Genomic DNA, 19,867 nt, shown 5'->3' on the forward strand with positions numbered 1-19,867 from the left:
TCTATGTAATAATTGTAATGTATGCAATACTGTTCTAATGGTAAGTGGGAACTACATTAGATGTGTGATCCCTTCCAGTAGATAGTTGACAATCTACTTGGGAAAACCAAAGATACACATTTGAAAAGTTTAGTAACAACCACTAGCATCTATTGGAGTGGCTATAATAAAACAGGGAAAAAAAGAATAAATTCACAATACCAAGTGCTGGAGAGGACGTGGAGCACCTGGAATTCTCACACATTGCTTGTGGGAATGCAAAATGATTCAGCCTCCTTGGAGAATAGTTTGGCAGTTTCCTATAAAGTTAAACATACACTTATCATATGACAGAGCAATCTCACTTATAGGTATTTACCCAAGAGAAATGAAGACATATGTCCATATAGAAACTTGAATACAGATGTTTGTAACAGCTTTATTCAAAATTTGTCCAAATGTCCACTGACTGGTAAATAGATAAATTGTGGTACATTCATACATACCATAGAATACTACTCAGCCAAAAATAAAATAAAAGAACTGATAAATGCAACAACATGGATGAATACCAAAAGCATTATGTGAAGTAAAAGAAGGCAAACTCAAAAAGCTACTCATTGTATAATTTCATTTATATGACACTCTGAAAAGACAAAACTATCAGAAGTGAATACAGATCAGTGGATGCCTGGGACTGGGTTGGGGGAGGGATAGACTGTAAAGGGGCATGGAGAAGCTTTTTGGGATGATGGACTGCGGTGATTAGACGGCTATGTGTTTGCCGAAATTTGTAGAATGTACCTAAAAAGGGTAAATTCTACTGCATGTAAATTATACCTTAATAAACATGATTTTACAAAAAAGTTTAATAACCATATCAAACCAGTCATTTCTACCTTAATTGTACAGTTTCCAAACTTTTTGGTGTCAGGATAGTTTTATACTCTTTAAAATTAGTAAGGACCTCAAAAAATGTTTGTTTGTGTGGGTTATATCTACTGATACATTTATATGCTGATATATTTATTTTACTGGAAATTAACACTGAGAAAATTTTTTTGAATTCATCTATTAATTCATTTAAAGTAATAATAATTCAATTACATGTTAACACAGAACATATTTTATATGAAAAATAACGCTGTTTTCCAAAACAAAAAACACTAGTGGGAAGAGTAACATTGCTTTATATTTTTGTAAATCTCTTTAATGTCTGGCTTAATAGCAGACAGTTGGATTCTCAGACCTGCTTTGGCATTTAATTTGTTGTGATATGTTGTTTTGGTTAAAGTATTTGAAGGAAATCCAGGCTGACACAGATATTTAGTTGGAGAAGCAAGGAATATTTTCATTGCCTATTCAGATGGTTGTGGGTATTCTTCTTTGCTGTGACACCACAAGATGAAAGAGGTAATTTCATGAAGTTTAGTTGCAATGTGAAATCTTAAGCCAAATTGGTGAACTTCTTATACTGTTAAACTACAATCCATTAGTCTATCTGGGATTTTGAATAGATTTTTTACCCATACATGATTTTGTAACATTATGTATCGATCATTTGGAAAATATTGATTCATTGAATTTTCCAAGCCTTCTGATGTTTTATCATACAATATCAAAGAATCACATTTATTGATATCATCACTGATCTCCCCAGAAAAGTATTTTAAGTATTGGAAAGACTGTCAAGCTCACAGTGGCAGATACAAAGTTTCCAAAATATTAATCTTTGCTTGAAAATGTAAACTTTTTTCATTGGCAAAAAATACCGCCAAGTGTTTTCCATGAAATGACAGGCTTCCTTCATTCACTTATCAGAAAATTGCTGCCAAATACCAAGTCTGAATAGCCACAGTTTGTCTGTCAGTCATACTTACAAGTAAAATTGTATGATTAATATCCAAAATATGCAAAGAATTCCTACAACTCAATAACAAAAGGGCAAACAAACCAATTCAAAGGTGAGAAAGGACTTGAGCCTGGCCCAGTGGTGTAGTGGTTAAGTTCGTGTGCTCTGCTTCAGCAGCCCAATATTTGCAGTTTCAGATCCTGAGTGCAGACCTAGCACTGCTTGTTGAGCCATGCTGTGGCAGCGTCTCACATAAAATAGAGAAAGATCAGCAGAGATGTTAGCTCAGGGCCAGTCTTCCTCACACATATACAAAAAAAGAGTTTTTTCACTCCAAGATCAGAAGTAATAAGAGGCAGCCCTGATCGCCTAGTAGTTAAAGTTCTGTGTGCTCTGCTTCAGTGGCCTGGATTTGGTTCCCTGGTGCAGAACCTCACCACTTGTCTGTCAGTAGCCATGCTGTGGCAGCGTCTCACATAGAAGAACTAGAAGGGCTTACAAATCGAATATACAACTGTGTATTGGGGCTGTGTATTGGGGCAAAAACAAAAGAGAGTAAAATTGGCAACACATGTTAGCTCAGGGCAATCCAGGAAAAAAAAAGGAAGTAATAAGAATCATACTGGGGCCGGCCCGGTGGCGCAGTGGTTAAGTTTGCACGTTCTGCTTTGGTGGTCTGGGATTTGCTGGTTTGGATACTGAGTGTCAACATGGCACAGCTTGGCAAGCCATGCTAATCTTCCAACAAAAACCCCTAAAAAAACCTACCCCCGCCTTCCCCCCAAAAAAGAATCATACCAACAGTAATAGTGTATTTGTGGATTAGGTTACAATTTATAATATGCTTCCATCAGTCTATAAGCTACATGTCAGGACCATTGTATTCTGAATACAATGAATATTGATTGGTGCCCCCTAGGGTTGCACCACACCCAGCCATGCCATGGACCATGTCTGTTTGCTCCACAGTACTGTTCAGCCCTTGTAGAGAGCAACTAACAGGGGCTCAATAAACTTGTTGAACTAATTTATTGCATGAATAAGGCAGTAAATGGAAATATTTTGGTCTTTAATGGAGAGGCAGTGAAGGAAACTTTCCTTGGGTTAAAAAAAGAGAAGGGAAAGAAAATTAGGGCAACTTGTAATCGTATCAAATGATAATAAAAAGATCCCAGCAGGATGTTAAGCATCTATAACCTTGGAAAAGTTGCTCCTATAGAGGAGTTAATATAGGTCAAACCCTTAATGCACTGTCATGCTTTTTTCCCAAAAATATTTCTAAAGCATGAGTTGAGAAACTCACTAAAAATGTCTTTGCTTCAATATTAAACAAATGAGAGAATCACAGTAAGTATAGTTGCAAAATTTTAAAGGATTCAGTTATCAAGGTAGGAAGGAAGGAAAGGTGGGGAGGGGAGAAAGACAAGCACATGCACGAATAATGAATGATTTCTCGTCCCACGTCTTTCTTATGTTTTGAAGACTATGAAATGAAGGGTATCACTGCTGCTTGTGAAATGGTGATAACAATAATTACCTCTCAGGGTTGTTGTGAATCTTAAATATGATCACCAGCAGAATTCCTTGTACACAGCAGGCACAATGTTTCTTATGGTGTGAATTTTAACAGTTGCCATAGAACTGGTGAACTTGCTGTGCACATAGAGAAGGTCTCCTGTGTATCTGGAGGCTAGGCAGAAGTTTAGAAGTTAATACTGTTGTTGGTATCTTGATGTTTATATTCCCAGCAGGTATCTCCTCCTCTCCTTTCTGGTAATAAGGGTGGCATAGACCATCAGCTGGTCAGTCAGAGTTCCTCTCTAGGGTTTTAAATGGATCTGGCAGAGAAGAGACCCTTTTTCTCCGTTGTGAAGTTGGGGTGATGTGACCTAGAACTGGGGGTATCCACCAGCAGATAAGCTGTTGGAGACAGTGGAGCCGATGCTGGAAGCAAAGATGGAGATGCATTCAGGTTCATCTCCTCCTTCCCTCCATCGTTCATATGATCTAATATGGGCTTCTTTTCGGCTTAAGCTAGTTCAAGTCGGGTTTTTGTCTCTTGCAACCATGAGAGTCCTGATAAATGCAAAAACAACTTTGCAGTGTTTACATTAATTTTTAAGTTCTCTGTTAAGGGTCTCTAATTTTGGAAGCAATTGTGTTATCTGTCACTTATAGCTTTTACCTTATCTGTGTGATTTATTTTAATTTGAAAAGCCAATTTAGAAATATCACAAGATACTTCTTAACATTAATTAAGATACAATACATAAAAACACACAGCTTTTTAGATACTATTTTGTAGCTTTCTGTAACATCAGTATGTTGCATTATTTATTCAATGTTTTCAGTAGAGTAACAGTAGTATGCTTAAATGTAATTTTATGAGGTATGAGCATTTAAGTGACTGCAGAGTTTTCAGCTGGATTTCAATCTGGCATTCCCTCATGGAAATATGATTGTTGTAGGCATTCCTCATGACACAGCACAGTGATTTGAGAGGTAATTTAGAAGAGTTTTTATATTACACTAAAGAGTTGAAAGAGAAAAATGTCAGACTTCCTGGATCCAAATGATAGAAGACCCGGACATCCTAGGAGAAGCAAAGATTTGAGAGCCTGTCATATTGATTTTGTAAGCTAAAGCAGTAAAATAGTTTCTACCTGGACAGAACTTAATTATTAATTTTAATAATATTTATATTATTAATTATAATAATATTTACAGAATAAATATGTAGAATAATACTTATAGAATAATTATAGAATTATTTCATTCAACTCAATAAGTAATATTACTGATCATTATTATTAACTGTTTTATTCAGATATGCTTTCATACTATAAATTCACCTGTTTTTAGAGTAGAATTCAATGATTTTTAGTCAATTTACATAGTTGTGCAACCATCACCACAGTCCAACTTTAGCACATTTCTATCATCCTAAAAAGACCCCTTGTGCCCATTCACAGTCACTCCCTGTCCCTACTCTAGCTCCAGATAACCACTAATCTATGTGCTTCTATAAATTTGCCTTTTCTGGAAAGTTGATGTAAATGGAATCATACAATATGCGTTTTTTTGTGTCTGACTTCTTTCACTGACAACGTTTTTGAAGTTCATCCATGTTATAACATGTATCAGTACTTCATTTCTTTTTATTGTTAAATAGTATACCATTATATGAATGTGACAGATTTCCTTCTCCATTTACAAATTGATAGACCTTTGGACCATTTCTGGGTTTTTTAGGTTATTATGAATAATACTGCTCTGAATACTCACCTACAAGTTTTTGTGTGGAAATATGTTTTAAATTCTCTTGGGTAGCTTCCGAGGAGTGGAATTGCATGACTTTATGGTAAATTTGTGTTTAACTTTTTAAGTAACTGCCAAACTGTTTTCCCAAGAGGCTGTAACATTTTACATTCCCATCAGTGAAGTATGAGTTTCCTCATACTTTGTTACCGTCTCCACTTGTTATTGTCTGTCTTTTTGATTATTGCCCTTCTACTGGGTGTGTATAGTGGTATCTCAATTTTAATCTAATTTCCTTAATAACTAATGAAGCTGAGCACCTTTTTTGTGTCTATTGGCCATTTATGTATCTTCTCTGGTAAGACGTCTATTGACATTTTTTTGCCCATTTTTAAATTCGGTTGTTTGTACTCTTGTTATTACTGGTTATTATTAATGGTTCTCTGATTGGGACAGGTCTGATATGATCATGAGCAGAATAAGTTTCCTACCTATTCTGGAAATCTAACAAATGTCCAGATTTCTGTACATGTACTGCAATGTCTATGCAACTGAAATAGCGTGTGGCATTTTTTTTTTTTTAAGATTTCATTTTTTACTTCTTCTTCCCAAAGCCCCCACGTACGTAGTTGTATATTTTTAGTTGTGGGTTCTTCTAGTTGTGGCATGTGGGATGCTGCCTCAGCATGGCTTGATGAGTGCTGCTATGTCTGCACCCAGGATCCGAACCAGTGAAACCCTCGGCTGCCAAAGTGGAGCTCATGAACTTTACCACTTGGCCACAGGGCCGCCCGCATGTGGCATTTAAACTTTTCTTTGTTGTTATTACAGAATAAAAGAGGCACTGGTGACAAGTGGTGGAATTTTGTAGAAATTTATAGAAATTTAGGCGTGTATGGAGACCACTGAAGAATGCTGAACAAGGCAGCGTTTGCCAGCATGCATCATCATGGTCAAGCAGGGCAGCCGCCATTGTTATTCTCCACAGGAAAGCACTCCTGGAGAGACACCAGCACACTTTCCCAGCTGCCTTAACCCGTAAACACTGATTAGTGAATACTCACTAGTTCTACCTTAGTTTGAGATATTCCTGAATTTTATTTCGCTTATCATTTGGTGATTCATAAAAAGGATTATTGAGCAACTTTTGAATTACTTATAACTATTAAATGATGATTGTTAAATGCTTTATTAATGTAAAGGATCTGGAATGTGAAATAGTGTGTTTTGGTTATGTTCAATTCACACTGGGTTATAGATTGGAAAGACTCTTATTTTACTTCCTTGAATTGCTCCTTCTATAGTTTTTTCATTCTTGGTTGTCCTCTATCATGTGTCACTAAGTGTTTGTATACACATCCAGCTCTCAAAGGTGATCTATGGGGGCAGCCCTGTGGCGGAGTAGTTAAGTCCATGGGCTCTGCTTTGGTAGCCCAGGGTTTCACTGGTTCGGATCCTGGGCGTGGACATGGCACTGCTCATCAGGCCATGCTGAGGCGGCGTCCCATATGTCACAGCTAGAAGGACCCACAAGTGCAATATACAACTATGTACCAGGGGGCTTTGGGGAGAAAAAGCAATTAAAAAAAAAGAAAAAAGATTGGCAATAGTTGTTAGCTCAGGTGCCAATCTTTAAAAAAAAAAGGGAGCTACAGAAACTTAATAAATTATAAACTTTTAGTTTTGGAAGGATCATTAATCATTCAAGATTCAGATGTACTAGACAGGGAAGTATAACGTGTGGAGATTTTGATTCCTTAGGTCTGAGATGGGGCCTGGGGTCTGTTTGTATGAACAGAGTTTGAAGTGAGTCTTAGTATCAGACAAGTGTCGGAACCAGTGGTGTGGTAGACACAGCAGGTCTTTAGGTATCAGTTGGACCTGGGTTCTAGTCACATCTCATTTAATTGCTAGTTGTGTGTTTTTGGGCATATAAACCACCTTCTTAAGTCTTAGTTTTCTCTAATAAGAGTACTTACTTCATAGAATTGAGAGGATTAAAAGAAATTACATACATAAAGAGTGGGCCCCGGGGGCCAGCCCTGTGGCATAGTGGTTGGGTTTGTGTGCTCTGCTTCAGTGGCCTGGGGTCTGCCGGTTTGGATCCTGGGCACAGACCTACACACCACTCGTCAAGCCAGGCTGTAGTGGCATCTCACATAGAAGAACTAGAAGGACTCACAACTAGGATATATAACTACATACTGGAGCTTTGGGGAGAAAAATATAAAGAGTGGCCCCATAATAAATATGCAACAAACGTTATCTATTGTAATTATGTTCCATTTAACAACAATAAGCAGACAAATATTTGAAGACTTATGGGCAATGATAAAGAAGACTCGTTCTTTGCCCTTAAGAAATTTACTGATTAGTAATGGGGTAGGGATGAGATTTTTAAAGTGAAGGCACTAAGTTATATCATCAAATAAATTAGCCATTTTTTTGAAGAAAGGCAATGACATGAGCAGACATTGCTAGAATTGGGGTGTTAAGTGAATGTATGGGGTGGAGTAGGGTGTGAACCAGGAAGAATAAAGACCTAGAGGTAAGAAATGATAAAGCATCTTCAGCAAACAGTGAACAGTCTCATTGGTCTCTTTCATATGGCAAACTTGGAGTAGTATCAGGAGATAAGGAAAGAAAAATAGGTTGGGTTTTGAGAAAAGATTTAAGGAGTTTTGCTTTTGTTTCTGTTACAGCCCAAGGTGGGGGCATGGGTGGTTGTCTGCCTGCTGCAAGACATGCCAATAGTCAAGAGGCAAGGTGGTAGGAGAGAAAGGACTTTATTACAGATTGCTAGCAAGAGGGAAGATGGCTGACTACTGTCTGAAAGAACCATCTTACACAACAAAGACTACAGGCCAGACATATAGGGAGCTGGTCTCTGAGTGGGGGAGGCACCTGGTCTCCTGGTTCCGGCATTCGTCTGATTTCCGGGTACTGTCAGACATCTGCTCTTAGTTCCTGATAGTCTTTTGTTTTACTAGATGTGCATCAGAGACTGGAGTAAGGCCCTTACACCCTGCTCTTTCAGTTGTCATTGACGATGGCTATCAGTATAGACTCTGCCCAGAGTCATCACATTCCTAAGGAACTCAAAAGAACAAAGGTAGCAATTTATAGCATCTGGGAGGGGCCATAACATGTACAGAACACGTCTGCGTTACTTAATCAGAAGTCATTCAAAGCTGCAATATAATTTCTCTTCTACAACGACTTCCCTTCTGTCAACCTTGTGTTGAGCTGGTATCATTTCCACTAAAGCTTTTGAACAGGAGAATGTTAGTGGGAATATACTTCAATCTTCTAAAAAATGTACTTTATAAGATTAACCTGGTAATAGTGTGAGGGTAAGAACTGATTCAGGGGGAAAATTAGTGCCTCAATAATAACAGTATTTTAATAATAATTAAGGGTCGATAACACTGGCAATCTACATCTCAAAACGAAATGCAGATGCTTAAAGTGCATCTGAAAGAAGCCGTGTACAATTCCTACATTCCGGGTAAATGAAGAAAAAATTGTCCATATTAAAAATTTTCTAAGGCGAGTCTGTTAAATCCGTAGCTCTCAACTTTGAGGGCCAAAAGGTGGGGGTAGGGAACAGAGGAGCGCCCCAGGCAAGACAGACAAGGAACGGGCACCGCAGCCACAGGGGGCGTGTGCAGGGGAGGGGACACGGATGGAGGTGCGCGGCAGCTCCGGGGTATCGCGAGAGTTGGGCGGGCCGAGCAATCGCAGCAGTCAATTCCCCCACCCTCCCGGGAGGAGCCGCCGGCCCTGGACTCTCCAAATTCTGAGCTCTCATCATGGCGGCGGCGGCGGCCGCCGCGGCCGTCGGGGGGTCGCAGTCGCCCCAAGCCGAGCTGCCCGCGCCCGGGCTGGCCCTGGACAAGGCGGCCACCGCCGCGCACCTGAAGGCGGCCCTCAGCCGGCCGGACAACCGGGCAGGTGCTGAGGAGCTGCAGGCGCTGCTGGAGCGGGTGCTGAGCGCCGAGCGGCCGCTGGCTGCGGCTGCGGACGGCGAGGAGGCAGCGGCGGCCGGCGGCGGGGGCGGTCCGGGGGCGGCCGAAGAGGAGGCCCTGGAGTGGTGTAAGTGCCTTCTGGCGGGCGGCGGCGGCTACGACGAGTTCTGCGCGGCGGTGCGGGCCTACGACCCCGCGGCGCTCTGCGGCCTGGTCTGGACAGCCAACTTCGTGGCCTACCGCTGCCGGACGTGCGGCATCTCCCCCTGCATGTCGCTGTGCGCCGAGTGCTTCCACCAGGGCGACCACACCGGGCACGACTTCAACATGTTCCGCAGCCAGGCCGGGGGCGCCTGTGACTGCGGGGACAGCAACGTGATGCGGGAGAGTGGGTGAGTGAAGCCCTCCCCCGGGGCGCGGTGCACCGCGGGCAGCGCAAGCCGGGGTCTGGGGAGGCTGGGGGTGGGACTGGGAGCCGACCCTGAGCTGTCAAGGGAAAGGAGTGGGGGAGGGTGCAGCCACATGGGGATGGAGGTGACTGAGCTGTCAGCGGTGGAAACGGGGTGGGGAGGAGGGGAGATCGAAGAGCATGTTTAGAGAACGGGGCTGTGAATTGCAGGGAAGCCAGGGCGAGTGAGTGATAGCGAGAGGAGTGCCAGTGCGTGGGGTAGGAGGGCAGGGGGGAGAAAAGGATACTTGAGGAATCTGGTGTCGAGCTGTCAATTGGGTACTTGTTGGGAAAGGCTGTAAAGCTGCCTGATTCTTGGGAAGAAGCTGATGATGTGATTTGGATTGTCTGGGGAGAGGATGGTACTGGGCACCGAATTGGGTCGCGGGATGGTGAGAGTCGAGGAGGTGGTCTTGCGACTGCAGGGAGGACAGCTTGGGGAAAAGGACTTCTGAGCTGTCAGTGTGTGTCAGTATGAGGGAAGGAGCTCTTGAGCTGAAGGGAGTTGAGGGAGGAGGGAAGGGGAGGGGCCTGCATGAAAAGTGACTGTTGAGCTGTCAGTGGAGTATTTGGTGTGCTGGAACGACATCTAGAATTGGGCTACTGAGCAGTCAGTTATAGAATACCCTCCATACCAGAAGAACAAACAAAACACTGAGCGAATTAGGAATCAAGTGTTAGGTCTCCAGTTAAAAGGGCACTTTATTCACGGACTTACTATGTGAACATCAGTCTAAAGGAGACACTCAACAAATGCTTTTTTGATAGGAGCGATGTACCACGGTATTGGGATTCAGGACAAAAGACATTTCAGTGGTTGGAATGAGTTATAGAGTTGGTACGTGTAGTGTCTTGGCTTCGGACATGATGTCAGTGTCTGGGGAAGTCCTGGGAAAAGAAAAATCTTACTGAAAGAGAGGAGATTTTGGCTGGGCAGTAGTTGAAAGAATGTTAGCAAATCCAGTTATTCAAGTTTTTCAACTTTAAAGTCTTATAATTAATAATAGAGTATAACCCCTTTAAAAATGGTCACTATCTTCTTCTTTGGAGTACTTGCAGCTTACTCTTACTCTGGAATGTTTGTATCTACTAGGTGCAAGCAAGGCACCAAGTTCCTAGGATATTAAAAATGAACAAGACATTGACCTACCCCTTAAGCCACTTACACTAGAGTAGAAAATGATAGATTCCTTAAGTAGTCTGGAAGTTAGAGAATGCATCTGCACTGGGAGTAAGAAAAAGGCTTCAGAAAGGAGATATTTTGGGCTTGTTAATAACAACAACAACAACAACAGTAGTAATTGCAGCTAACATTTGAGATCTTAAAGTGAATGCCTGGCACTTAAAAGTACGTTTTAAAAATTAGTGTTTGAATAGGTAAAATACTGATATAGCTAAAGCAGAAAAATAAAAGATTGTTTGAAGTTTCCCTCCCATCTGCCCAGTTCCTTCCTGCCATGATTAGTTTCTCTTAGTGCAGAAAAGCAAGGATGAATATGTATTTTGACTCTTTTAGTCTCTTTTTATGCAAAAGGTAACATATCATATGCACTGTTCTACGCATCTTACATTTTTCACTTATCTAGGAGGTCTTTCCATGTCAGTGAATCAGTGTATTCCTTCTATTTTTTTTAAACTGCTGCATAGTGTTCCATGTCATGAATTTGCCATTCTTCATTTAATCATCACTTTTGATGGACATTTGGGTTTCTAGTATGAAATAAAAAACCTGGTATAACTGTCTTTTCACACCTGTGCAAGAATATCAGTGGGATAAATTCTCACAAGTGGTATTTCCAAATTGCCCTCCATAAGGCTTAGCACTAAGCAGAATATGAGACTGCTTGTTTTCCAACAGCCTTATCAACAGAGCATTATTAAAACTTTAGACTTCAAATATTAACTGCTTTACATGTTTTGACTTATGTAATCTTCAGTAACTCTGAGATTGTTACTGTTATTATTCCCATTGCACAGAAGAGGAGAGTAGGGCACAGAGTTTTGAAAAACTTGCTCAGGATTACATAGGTTGTAAGCTAAACATGCTGGCTCCAGAGCCTGGCTGCTCAACACTTTTCTCTCCTGAGTCTACAAATAGCATTCTTATTGGTACTTCCGTTCAGTACTGTTTTTTCTTTTTTCTTTTTCTTTTAATATGCCATTCTTACTTGGACCTTTTTTTCTTTTTACAAACTTCTTTTAAATTTAGCAGGGATTTTAGAACATAGAGGAGGTGAAACAATCCTTTACTGATACGTAGACATTTTTGTTTCTTAGCCTTTAGGAGATCCTCAAAGAACATGAAAGCAGGAAATAATATTGATTCTCTTCTGAATTTTGGAACACAGTGGTAGTTATCGGTTGATCTAGATAAGATGTAAATCTAATCTCTAACTGTGATGCTTCAGTGCAGAAGCGGATATATGTCAGTGAGTTTCTCTGAAGTTACTTGTATAGGCTTAGGGCGTCCGGGCTGTAGAAAGCCCACATCCTAATCTCCTAGCATTTGCCTTTACTGACTTCTTCTAGATACTTATTTCCACCCTCAGTCTGACAACCCTCTATGAGTTGATACATAGTACTTAAAGATTTATTACTGTCTTTTTGAAAGGTAGAGCTCTTGCCTGTGTGTGCCAGCAGTTTCCATGTCCAATTTCATAAAGGGTAAGAATGAACAATAACAATATTGTGGCCATGTGATTATTCTGAAGGTTTTACAGCTCTTTGGGTTGAATAGAATAATTCTTCTGGGCTGCACACCTAATCTACTGCCTCCAGAGACATGAGTGATGTTAGTCAGCAGTGCAGGTTAAAAGGCTGCCTCTGGAACCTTTTTAAACGAAATCATCAACAACTTAGAGCAACGTTCCTGGTGCGCAAAGCTGGACTACGCTGGCATATATATTTAACTTAAATATATTTAACTTTTCTCAGTTTTTGATATTTCTTAAAATCTTTTTAGGTTGCTAAAGATTGAAGACGTGTTGATTTTGGGGTTGTTATTCTAACTGCCTTAGAAGTTTGTAAGTCCTGTTGTTCAGTCAGTTTTTAAGGAAGGATTCCATTTTTCTCTGTATCTGTATTCTTAGTAAAAGAAGAAATCCTAATGTGCCTTAATTTTTTTCCAAGTGTCTGCCTATTGTGGGTAGGATGTTGTATGATTGGAGATGGAGAGGAATCTTGGATCCATCATGACCTGTATTACTATTTAATTTTCAAATTTGTAATCATAGAAATATGGGGAGAAGATTCAGTGATTTTTGATTAGTAGTATCAGATATAATAAATGTGGCAATATTAGCAGGTATACAAACCAAAGGAAGAAAACTGAATTCATTTGTGGGATGAAATCACAAAGGCTATGGAAACTATATATTAATAACTGTATGTATAACAGCATAGTTTTGCTACTAATGAATAAGTGCAGTCGTCACAAATGGTTGATGGATGGATGAACTTAAAAAAAAAGGTAATGAACAATCTAAAATAATGTCTGTGTGGTTTTGGGTTCTGGTGGTACTAACCAGGAATTGGAATTTTAAACATTTGGTTCTCAAATTTTCTTGGAGAGGATGACTGTTTTCATGTTCTATCCTGTATTATAGATATTTTTGCCTCCTTGCTTATTCTTTTTCATGGATTCTAAGCTCTTTAAAAAACAGGAACTTCATCTTGCTATTAATAAGAGGCCAGCACAGTCGCTTGTGCTTAGTAGGTGCTTAGTAAATGTTGAATTAAATTGGGTAATATAATGGCTGTTATACATGAAAATTTCCCCTAAGACTATATTGCTCTAGTTATTCAGGAGGCAGCATTAATTATTAAATCCATAGCAGCTTTTTTCAGAGAGCTTCAGGGATGATTTCTTTCTTTTTCAATTTCAGAAGTAATACATTTTGGTTATAATATAAAATTAAGTAGATAAAGTAAAAAGTAAAGGTTCTTCTTCCCCTGTCCCCCTACTCAGTGAGAAATTTCCCTTACTTTTTTTTTTTTTTTTTTTTGCTGAGGAAGATTCTCCCTGAGGTAACGTGTGTGCCAGTCCTCCTCTACTTTCACGTGGGTACTGCCACAGCATGGCTTGATGAACGATGTGCAGGGCCACGCCTGGGATCTGAACCCATGAACCCTGGGCCTCTGAAGCGGAGTGCGTGGACTTGACCACAACACGGCTCCTCCTTTAACTTTCTTTTGAGCTTAGTTATACATTTAAAAGATGTTAGTTACAAATTTACCCAGACTTTCTAGATGTTTTGTTGTGGAAAGTGTTTATGTTATTTGGTCTGTGGCAATGCCAGAAATGGAAGCAGTGACTGACTGGTTGAATATTGTCATACTCTTCTGTACCTTGCTTTATTCCCCTTAACATATTTATTGAACACAGTCTCTTATTAACATAGAACTGTTTTGTTTTCTTTTTAAAAGTTAAATAATATTCCATTGCATTTTCATATTTTTGTATTTTACTGTTTTTTTATGCAGTCAGTTCCCTACTGGTAGGCATTTAAATTTTGTCTAGTCTGGGGCTATTATAAACATTGTTGCAGTCAGTATGCTTGGATACTCTTCTTTGTGTATGTGTGTGAGCATAATTGTGAGGATAAATTGCCTGAAGTTATATCTTGGTTAAAGGAAATGTACATTTTAAACTTTAATAGAGCCCTCCAAAGAAATTAATTTACACTCCTACCAACAATGTACAAAAAAGTATGTTTCCCCTCATTTTGGCTAATAGTTGTGGTGTTACCAGTATTTCTGATCTTTGTTAATTTGTTAAGTGAAAAGTGTTACTGGGGCCAGCTCCGTGGCCGAGTGGTTAAGTTCGCGCGCTCCGCTGCAGCGGCCCGGGGTTCGGATCCTGGGGGCGGACATGGCACCGCTTGTCAGGCCACTTTGAGGCGGCGTCCCACGTCCCACAACTAGAAGGACCTGCAACTAAGATATACAACTATGTATCGGGGGGGGGGGGGGGGGGGGGGTTTAGGAAATAAAGCAGAAAAAAAAAAGATTGGCAACAGTTGTTAGCTCAGGTGCCAATCTTTAAAAAAAAAAAAGTTATTTTGTTTCATCTATTACCCTCTCTCCCCAGTGCCCTTTCCTTCCAAACTGGAGTATTTTGAAGCAAATTTTAGGTATCTTATAATTTAATTTATAAATATTTGAGTACATATCTCAGTAAAGAGATGTGAACTCTTAAAAATAAAACATAACCCAATGTCCATTGACCAATGAATGGATAAAGAAAATATGGTATCTACATAAGATGGAATATTATTCAGCCTTTAAAAGGAATGAAATTCAAGCACATGCTACCATATGGATGAACCTTGAAGACGTTATGCTAAGTGAAATAAGCCAGACACAAAAGGACAGATACTGTATGATATTTATATGAGGAACCTACAAAAGTCTAATTCATAGAGACAGAAAGTACAATAGTGATTGCCAGGGGCTGGGGTGGGGGTGGGGGAATGGAAGATTATTGTTTAATGAGTACAGAGTTTCAGTTTGGGAAAATAAAATTCTTGACATGGATGGTAGTGCTGGTTGCACAAGAATGTGAATATACTTAAAGCCATTGAACTGTGCACTTAATAGTGGTTAAAATGATCAGTTTTGTGTTATGTATGTTTTACTACAATTAAAAGAACAACCACAGTACCATTACCACACCTAAAATAGTCACAATGATTTCTTAATGTCTTCAAACATCCAGTGAGAGTTCAGACTTTTCTAGTTGTTTCATAAATGATTTCTGAGAGTTGATTTAGAATTAGGATCCAGGGGCCAGCCCCGTGGCCAGGTTCACGTGCTCCGCTTTGGGTGGCCCAGGGTTTCACCGGTTTGGATCTTGGGTGCGGACCTAGCACTGCTCATCAGGCCATGCTGAGGCAGCATCCCATATAGTACAACCAGCAGGACCTGCAACTACAATATACAACTATGTACTGGGGGGCTTTGGGGGAGAAGAAGAAGAAAAAAAGATGATTGGCAACTGATGTTAGCTCAGGTGTCAATCTTTAAAAAAAAACCCAAAAAACCCTTAGAATTAGGATCCAAACAAGGTTGTCATATTGTGATATTGTGTTTGGTCGTTATAGCTTTTAGGTCTCTTTTAATTTATAGTCCCCCTCCCTGTTCTTTTCTTCTCTGCAATTTATTAGTTGAAGAAATCCACATTCTGGGTTTTACTGATTGCATCTCTGTGATGTTTAACTTGTTCCTCTGCCCATTATTTCCTGTAAACCAGTACTTGGATCTAGAGTCTTGATCAAATTTTAGGTTGTGTTTTCTTTTTTTTCTTTTTTTTTGGCAAGAAAACTTTATAATGGTATTTTATACTTCCTGTTGCATCATATCAGGAGCCACAGAATGTCTCCTTGTCTCTTCTTTAGTTAATGTTAGGATTGATCAGTGAGTTCAGGTTTGTCACCCCGATCTATTTATTATAAAGATCCCTATCATGTTAAAGATTTGAGTGGCTCTTCATTTTCATTGTCCAGATCCATTATTTTATTAGGGGTTGCAAAATGGTGATCTTCTAATTGTATTATCCTTTCATATTTTAGTGAGAGTTCTCTCTAAAGTGCTCTACTCGTAAAGTTTCAAGGATCTGCCATACCCACATCTGTATCTCTAGACACGTTTTGCAGAGATCTTCTACTGAAAGGGTGCACTGTGGTCAAGTAAGCTTGAGTAAGGAAGGAAGGAAGTACTACACACTCTATCTTCTTGGCTATCTGCAATGCATAACATTTTAAAGAAATCCTATAATAAAGAAATCTGTAACTTTGAAAAATCTGAGGTTCATTGGTTAAATCCAGGAAACTGTTATTTTTGAGTCATACCAATCTGGGAAATTTTGTCCACTTGAACATCCTGCTGTTACCTTAATGTCACACGTCTAAAATTGAATCAATTATATATCTCCCCAAACTAGTTCCAGGTAGATTTGATTTTCCTCTTCCTTATTTATTTACTCATTTTATTAGTATCTTTTTTTCCCCCCAGAATCAGAAATCCCAGCTATTATTGGCTTAAACCTTGAAAACATTTACTGTTTTGCAGCTCAGGATTAGTTCAGCAGCTTATTAATGTCATTGGGGATAGGCTTTTTATGACTTTTTGTTCCATCACTTGGTTTGTGTACTTTTGGTCTTTGTTGTCTCATGGTTGGTGGAAAAACAGAGGAATGAATTTGGGTTACATATCTAACAGTGTCTCCTCATGTTGTTTTTGATTCTTCCCTTTCTCTCTGCTTGCGTGTTTGGTACCAAGACCTGTTCTTTTGTTTTGTCTCAGATTTGTCATTTTCATTCTGTTATCACCTTAGCCCAAGCCTTCATCACATCGTAACCTATTCCATGATGATAATTTACTGTTTTCCTGCCTGTAATAATTTCACAGTCCAGTCTAACCTTCACTCATATAAAATTCTGCTTTACATGTGTCACTCCTTTGCTTAAAATGGCTTCCCATTGTTTATATAGGCTAAAGTCTAGAGCCCTTAGCCTGATGTCGAAGTTTATCACAACATGGCCTCTACCTACATTGCCACCCTTATCATCTCCATTGCAGTGGAATTCTCTCCATTATTTTTTAGCTCATTGTCTCATTATATATTACTGTCCTTGAAGTCTTGTGTTGTACCTTGTCCTCCAAAGTCCAGTGGCAAGTATTAATTTCACTATCAAGCTCTTCTGTAAGAGTAGCACTCCTATAGCATAAGTACAGTGTGAAACCTTTGTACAGGATTGATATTCTGCATTAAGACAATATTCTTCATTTCTAGTTTATATCTGTAGAAATGACAAACTTTCAATAAAGATTTGATGACAAAGACCTGTGCCATGTCTGATTCTTTTATATATATCCTTTTCACATGTATTCAGATATTTAGTGAATTGGTTAATTGTATCATACTTTGTGTTTATTGGCTTTGTAGGGAGGGTGTTAGAGCTAATCTCTTAAAATTATGTATGTATGTAAGTATTTACATGGATTACTTGTGAAATTTACTCCCCTATGAATCTAAGACTATCTAATTCTCAAGTTACAAGTTCACATAAAGGAATACAACACTCATGATCTAAGAACTTGGAGGAAAAAGAAAAGTTGAAGAAATTTTTTGTTCCCTTTTCTGTGTTCAGTGTACTTTGTGTTATTGCTAATTTGTTAGAAATAGTGTGGACGTTCTACTTAGTGTAGAAGATTCTACTTCAGCTGGAAGTGTAATTTCTAGTCATCTTCATTGTAACAAAGTTTAACTAGAATAGAGCAATTTGGAAGTCTTGTTATGGTAATTATTTTTTCTAATCATTTTTGTGTTATAAACTCTTTAAAACTATTTTCAGGTATGAAATGTTTCAATATACAGCAAAATACAAGAATGATATAACAGATACCTTTGTACTCACCACTGAGATTAATAGATGTTAACCTTTTGCCATATTTACTTTACAGCTTTTTTGAATCACAAAACCAGAGGCCTTGCTCTTCTCCTTTCCTTTCTCTTTCCCTCCTCAGAGGTTACCATTATCCTGAAATTCCTCTGTCATATCCTGTGTCATATATGACTGCATAACTTTATATGTAACTATAAATATACAATTTTTCTACTGTTAAATTTTTATGTAAATGATTTTATATTGTATGACTCCTTTTGCAGCTTAGCTTTTTCACTGGTGTTGCCAATATAGACTAATTCATTCATTTCTAACTACTGTTAAGCCTTCTATAGTATGGTTAAACCACAGTTTGCTTATCTAGTTCTTTGCTGATGGACAATTAGATGCTTTACATTTTTTCCTGTTTCCAAAAGGGCTGCAGTGAACATTTTTGCGTGTATCTCTTTGTATAGCTATAGTAGAATTTCTTTAGGATAGACTCCTAGGAGAGGAATTGCTGGGTTTTAGACGGTGCTGTTCTTTAGCATTGCTAGATAGGTAAGAATCGCCTTCTGATGGTTTATCCCGGTTTACTTCCAATTATACTTCAACCAGAAATTTGAGTTCCTCTTTTTCTACTTATTAAAACTTGGTGAGATATATAGGTATAAATTTTTGCCAATCTGTTGGATATAAACATATTTTTAAAATTTGCATTTTCCTGACTACTAGTAAAGTTGAACATCTTTTCATATGTTTTTAGGTCATTTGTTTTCTTCCTTTGTGAACTGCTGGGTTATATTCTTTGCCGTTTTGTATTTGGGATTTATTTAGTCCATTTGGAATTTATTTTTACATATAATGTGAGCTTGAGATCTAATTTTATTTTTTTCGGTATGAGGATCCAGTTGTTCTAGCACTATTTATTGAAGAGTCCTCTTTCTTCTCCATTGATCGTAGTGCCACCTCTGTCACATACCAACTTCTACTTGTGTCCTAAGTTCTCTGTTGTATTGATGTCTCTTGAAACAGTATCATACTACTTAATTATTATAGCACTAGAATAAATCTTAATATGGCAGGGTTTCCCTTATTATTGCTCTTTAAAAGAATCTTGGCTATTCTTGGTCCCTGACTCTTTCATTTGAAAGAGGGTCAGCTTGTCAGGTTCTGTGGAAAATTCCTGTTAGATACTGATTGAAATCATGTTAAATTTGAGCACATTGTAGAAGGAGACATGTACAAGATATTCATTGTAATACTGTTTGAAATAGGCAAAAATTAGAAAAAAGTGAGATTAGTAAATTGTGGTTTAATCATTCAGTGGCATACTTTACAATAGAACACATATACTGTCATCTTTATAGATTAAATCTGCCTATCCATGCGAGTAGTGTAAGTTGTTTTCTCTTTCAATAAAGTAATTTACTCTGTAAATTCCATATCTTTTGTTAGATTTGTTCCTGGGTACCTTATCATTTTTGTTTCTACTATAAATGGTATCATTTTAAAAGTAACTTTTTCTAATTCCTTGTTTATTGATTTTTTCCAGTATTTTATATTATAAAAAATTTCAAATGCTATTGATTTTATGTTGATGGAGCAACCTTCTGAAGTCTCTTTTAGTAGTCTGTAGATTTTCTAATTAGTGAGTGCTTATTATATGTCAGGATTTATATATATCTCACTTAACATTCTCAAAAAGCCCTGGGAATTGATATTGTCATCTCTGTAAGTAAAATGTAGTCTCAGGGAAGCAACATGACCAAAGTTACACAGTTGTTATTCTCACCTGTTTCTGTCCACATCCAAAGCCTGTGTTCTTGACCCCTATTGCCTCTGTTGATACTGCATACTAGTAAAGTTAAGGAAATCTTTACAAAGAATTTGTGTTGGATCTGGAAGGAGATTGGGAGTTGAAGGTAGATGTAATGGATAGAGGGAGCAGAAAACACACAGCTTCACAGGCTTGAAG

The 19,867-nt window shown here is 38.7% G+C and overlaps 1 protein-coding gene across 8 annotated transcripts in view; it reads left to right on the plus strand.

Annotated features, from left to right (window-relative positions):
- The first annotated feature begins 8,848 nt into the window (after positions 1 to 8,848).
- The window catches only part of UBR3 (ubiquitin protein ligase E3 component n-recognin 3), a 229,243-nt gene continuing 218,224 nt past the window's right edge, over positions 8,849 to 19,867 (plus strand). For 6 of the 8 annotated variants that reach the window (XM_046658012.1, XM_046658015.1, XM_046658016.1 and 3 more), the window contains exon 1: positions 8,851 to 9,449. In XM_046658012.1, coding sequence (XP_046513968.1) covers positions 8,902 to 9,449 — 548 coding nt within the window. In that variant the 5' untranslated portion in view covers positions 8,851 to 8,901. Of the gene's footprint in view, positions 9,450 to 19,867 lie in introns of all 8 variants that reach the window. The other 2 variants (XM_046658019.1, XM_046658018.1) reach the window with 1 other exon arrangement.

Source organism: Equus quagga, chromosome 4 (genome assembly GCF_021613505.1).
Source record: "Equus quagga isolate Etosha38 chromosome 4, UCLA_HA_Equagga_1.0, whole genome shotgun sequence".
In the NCBI taxonomy this organism is placed as follows: domain Eukaryota; kingdom Metazoa; phylum Chordata; class Mammalia; order Perissodactyla; family Equidae; genus Equus; species Equus quagga.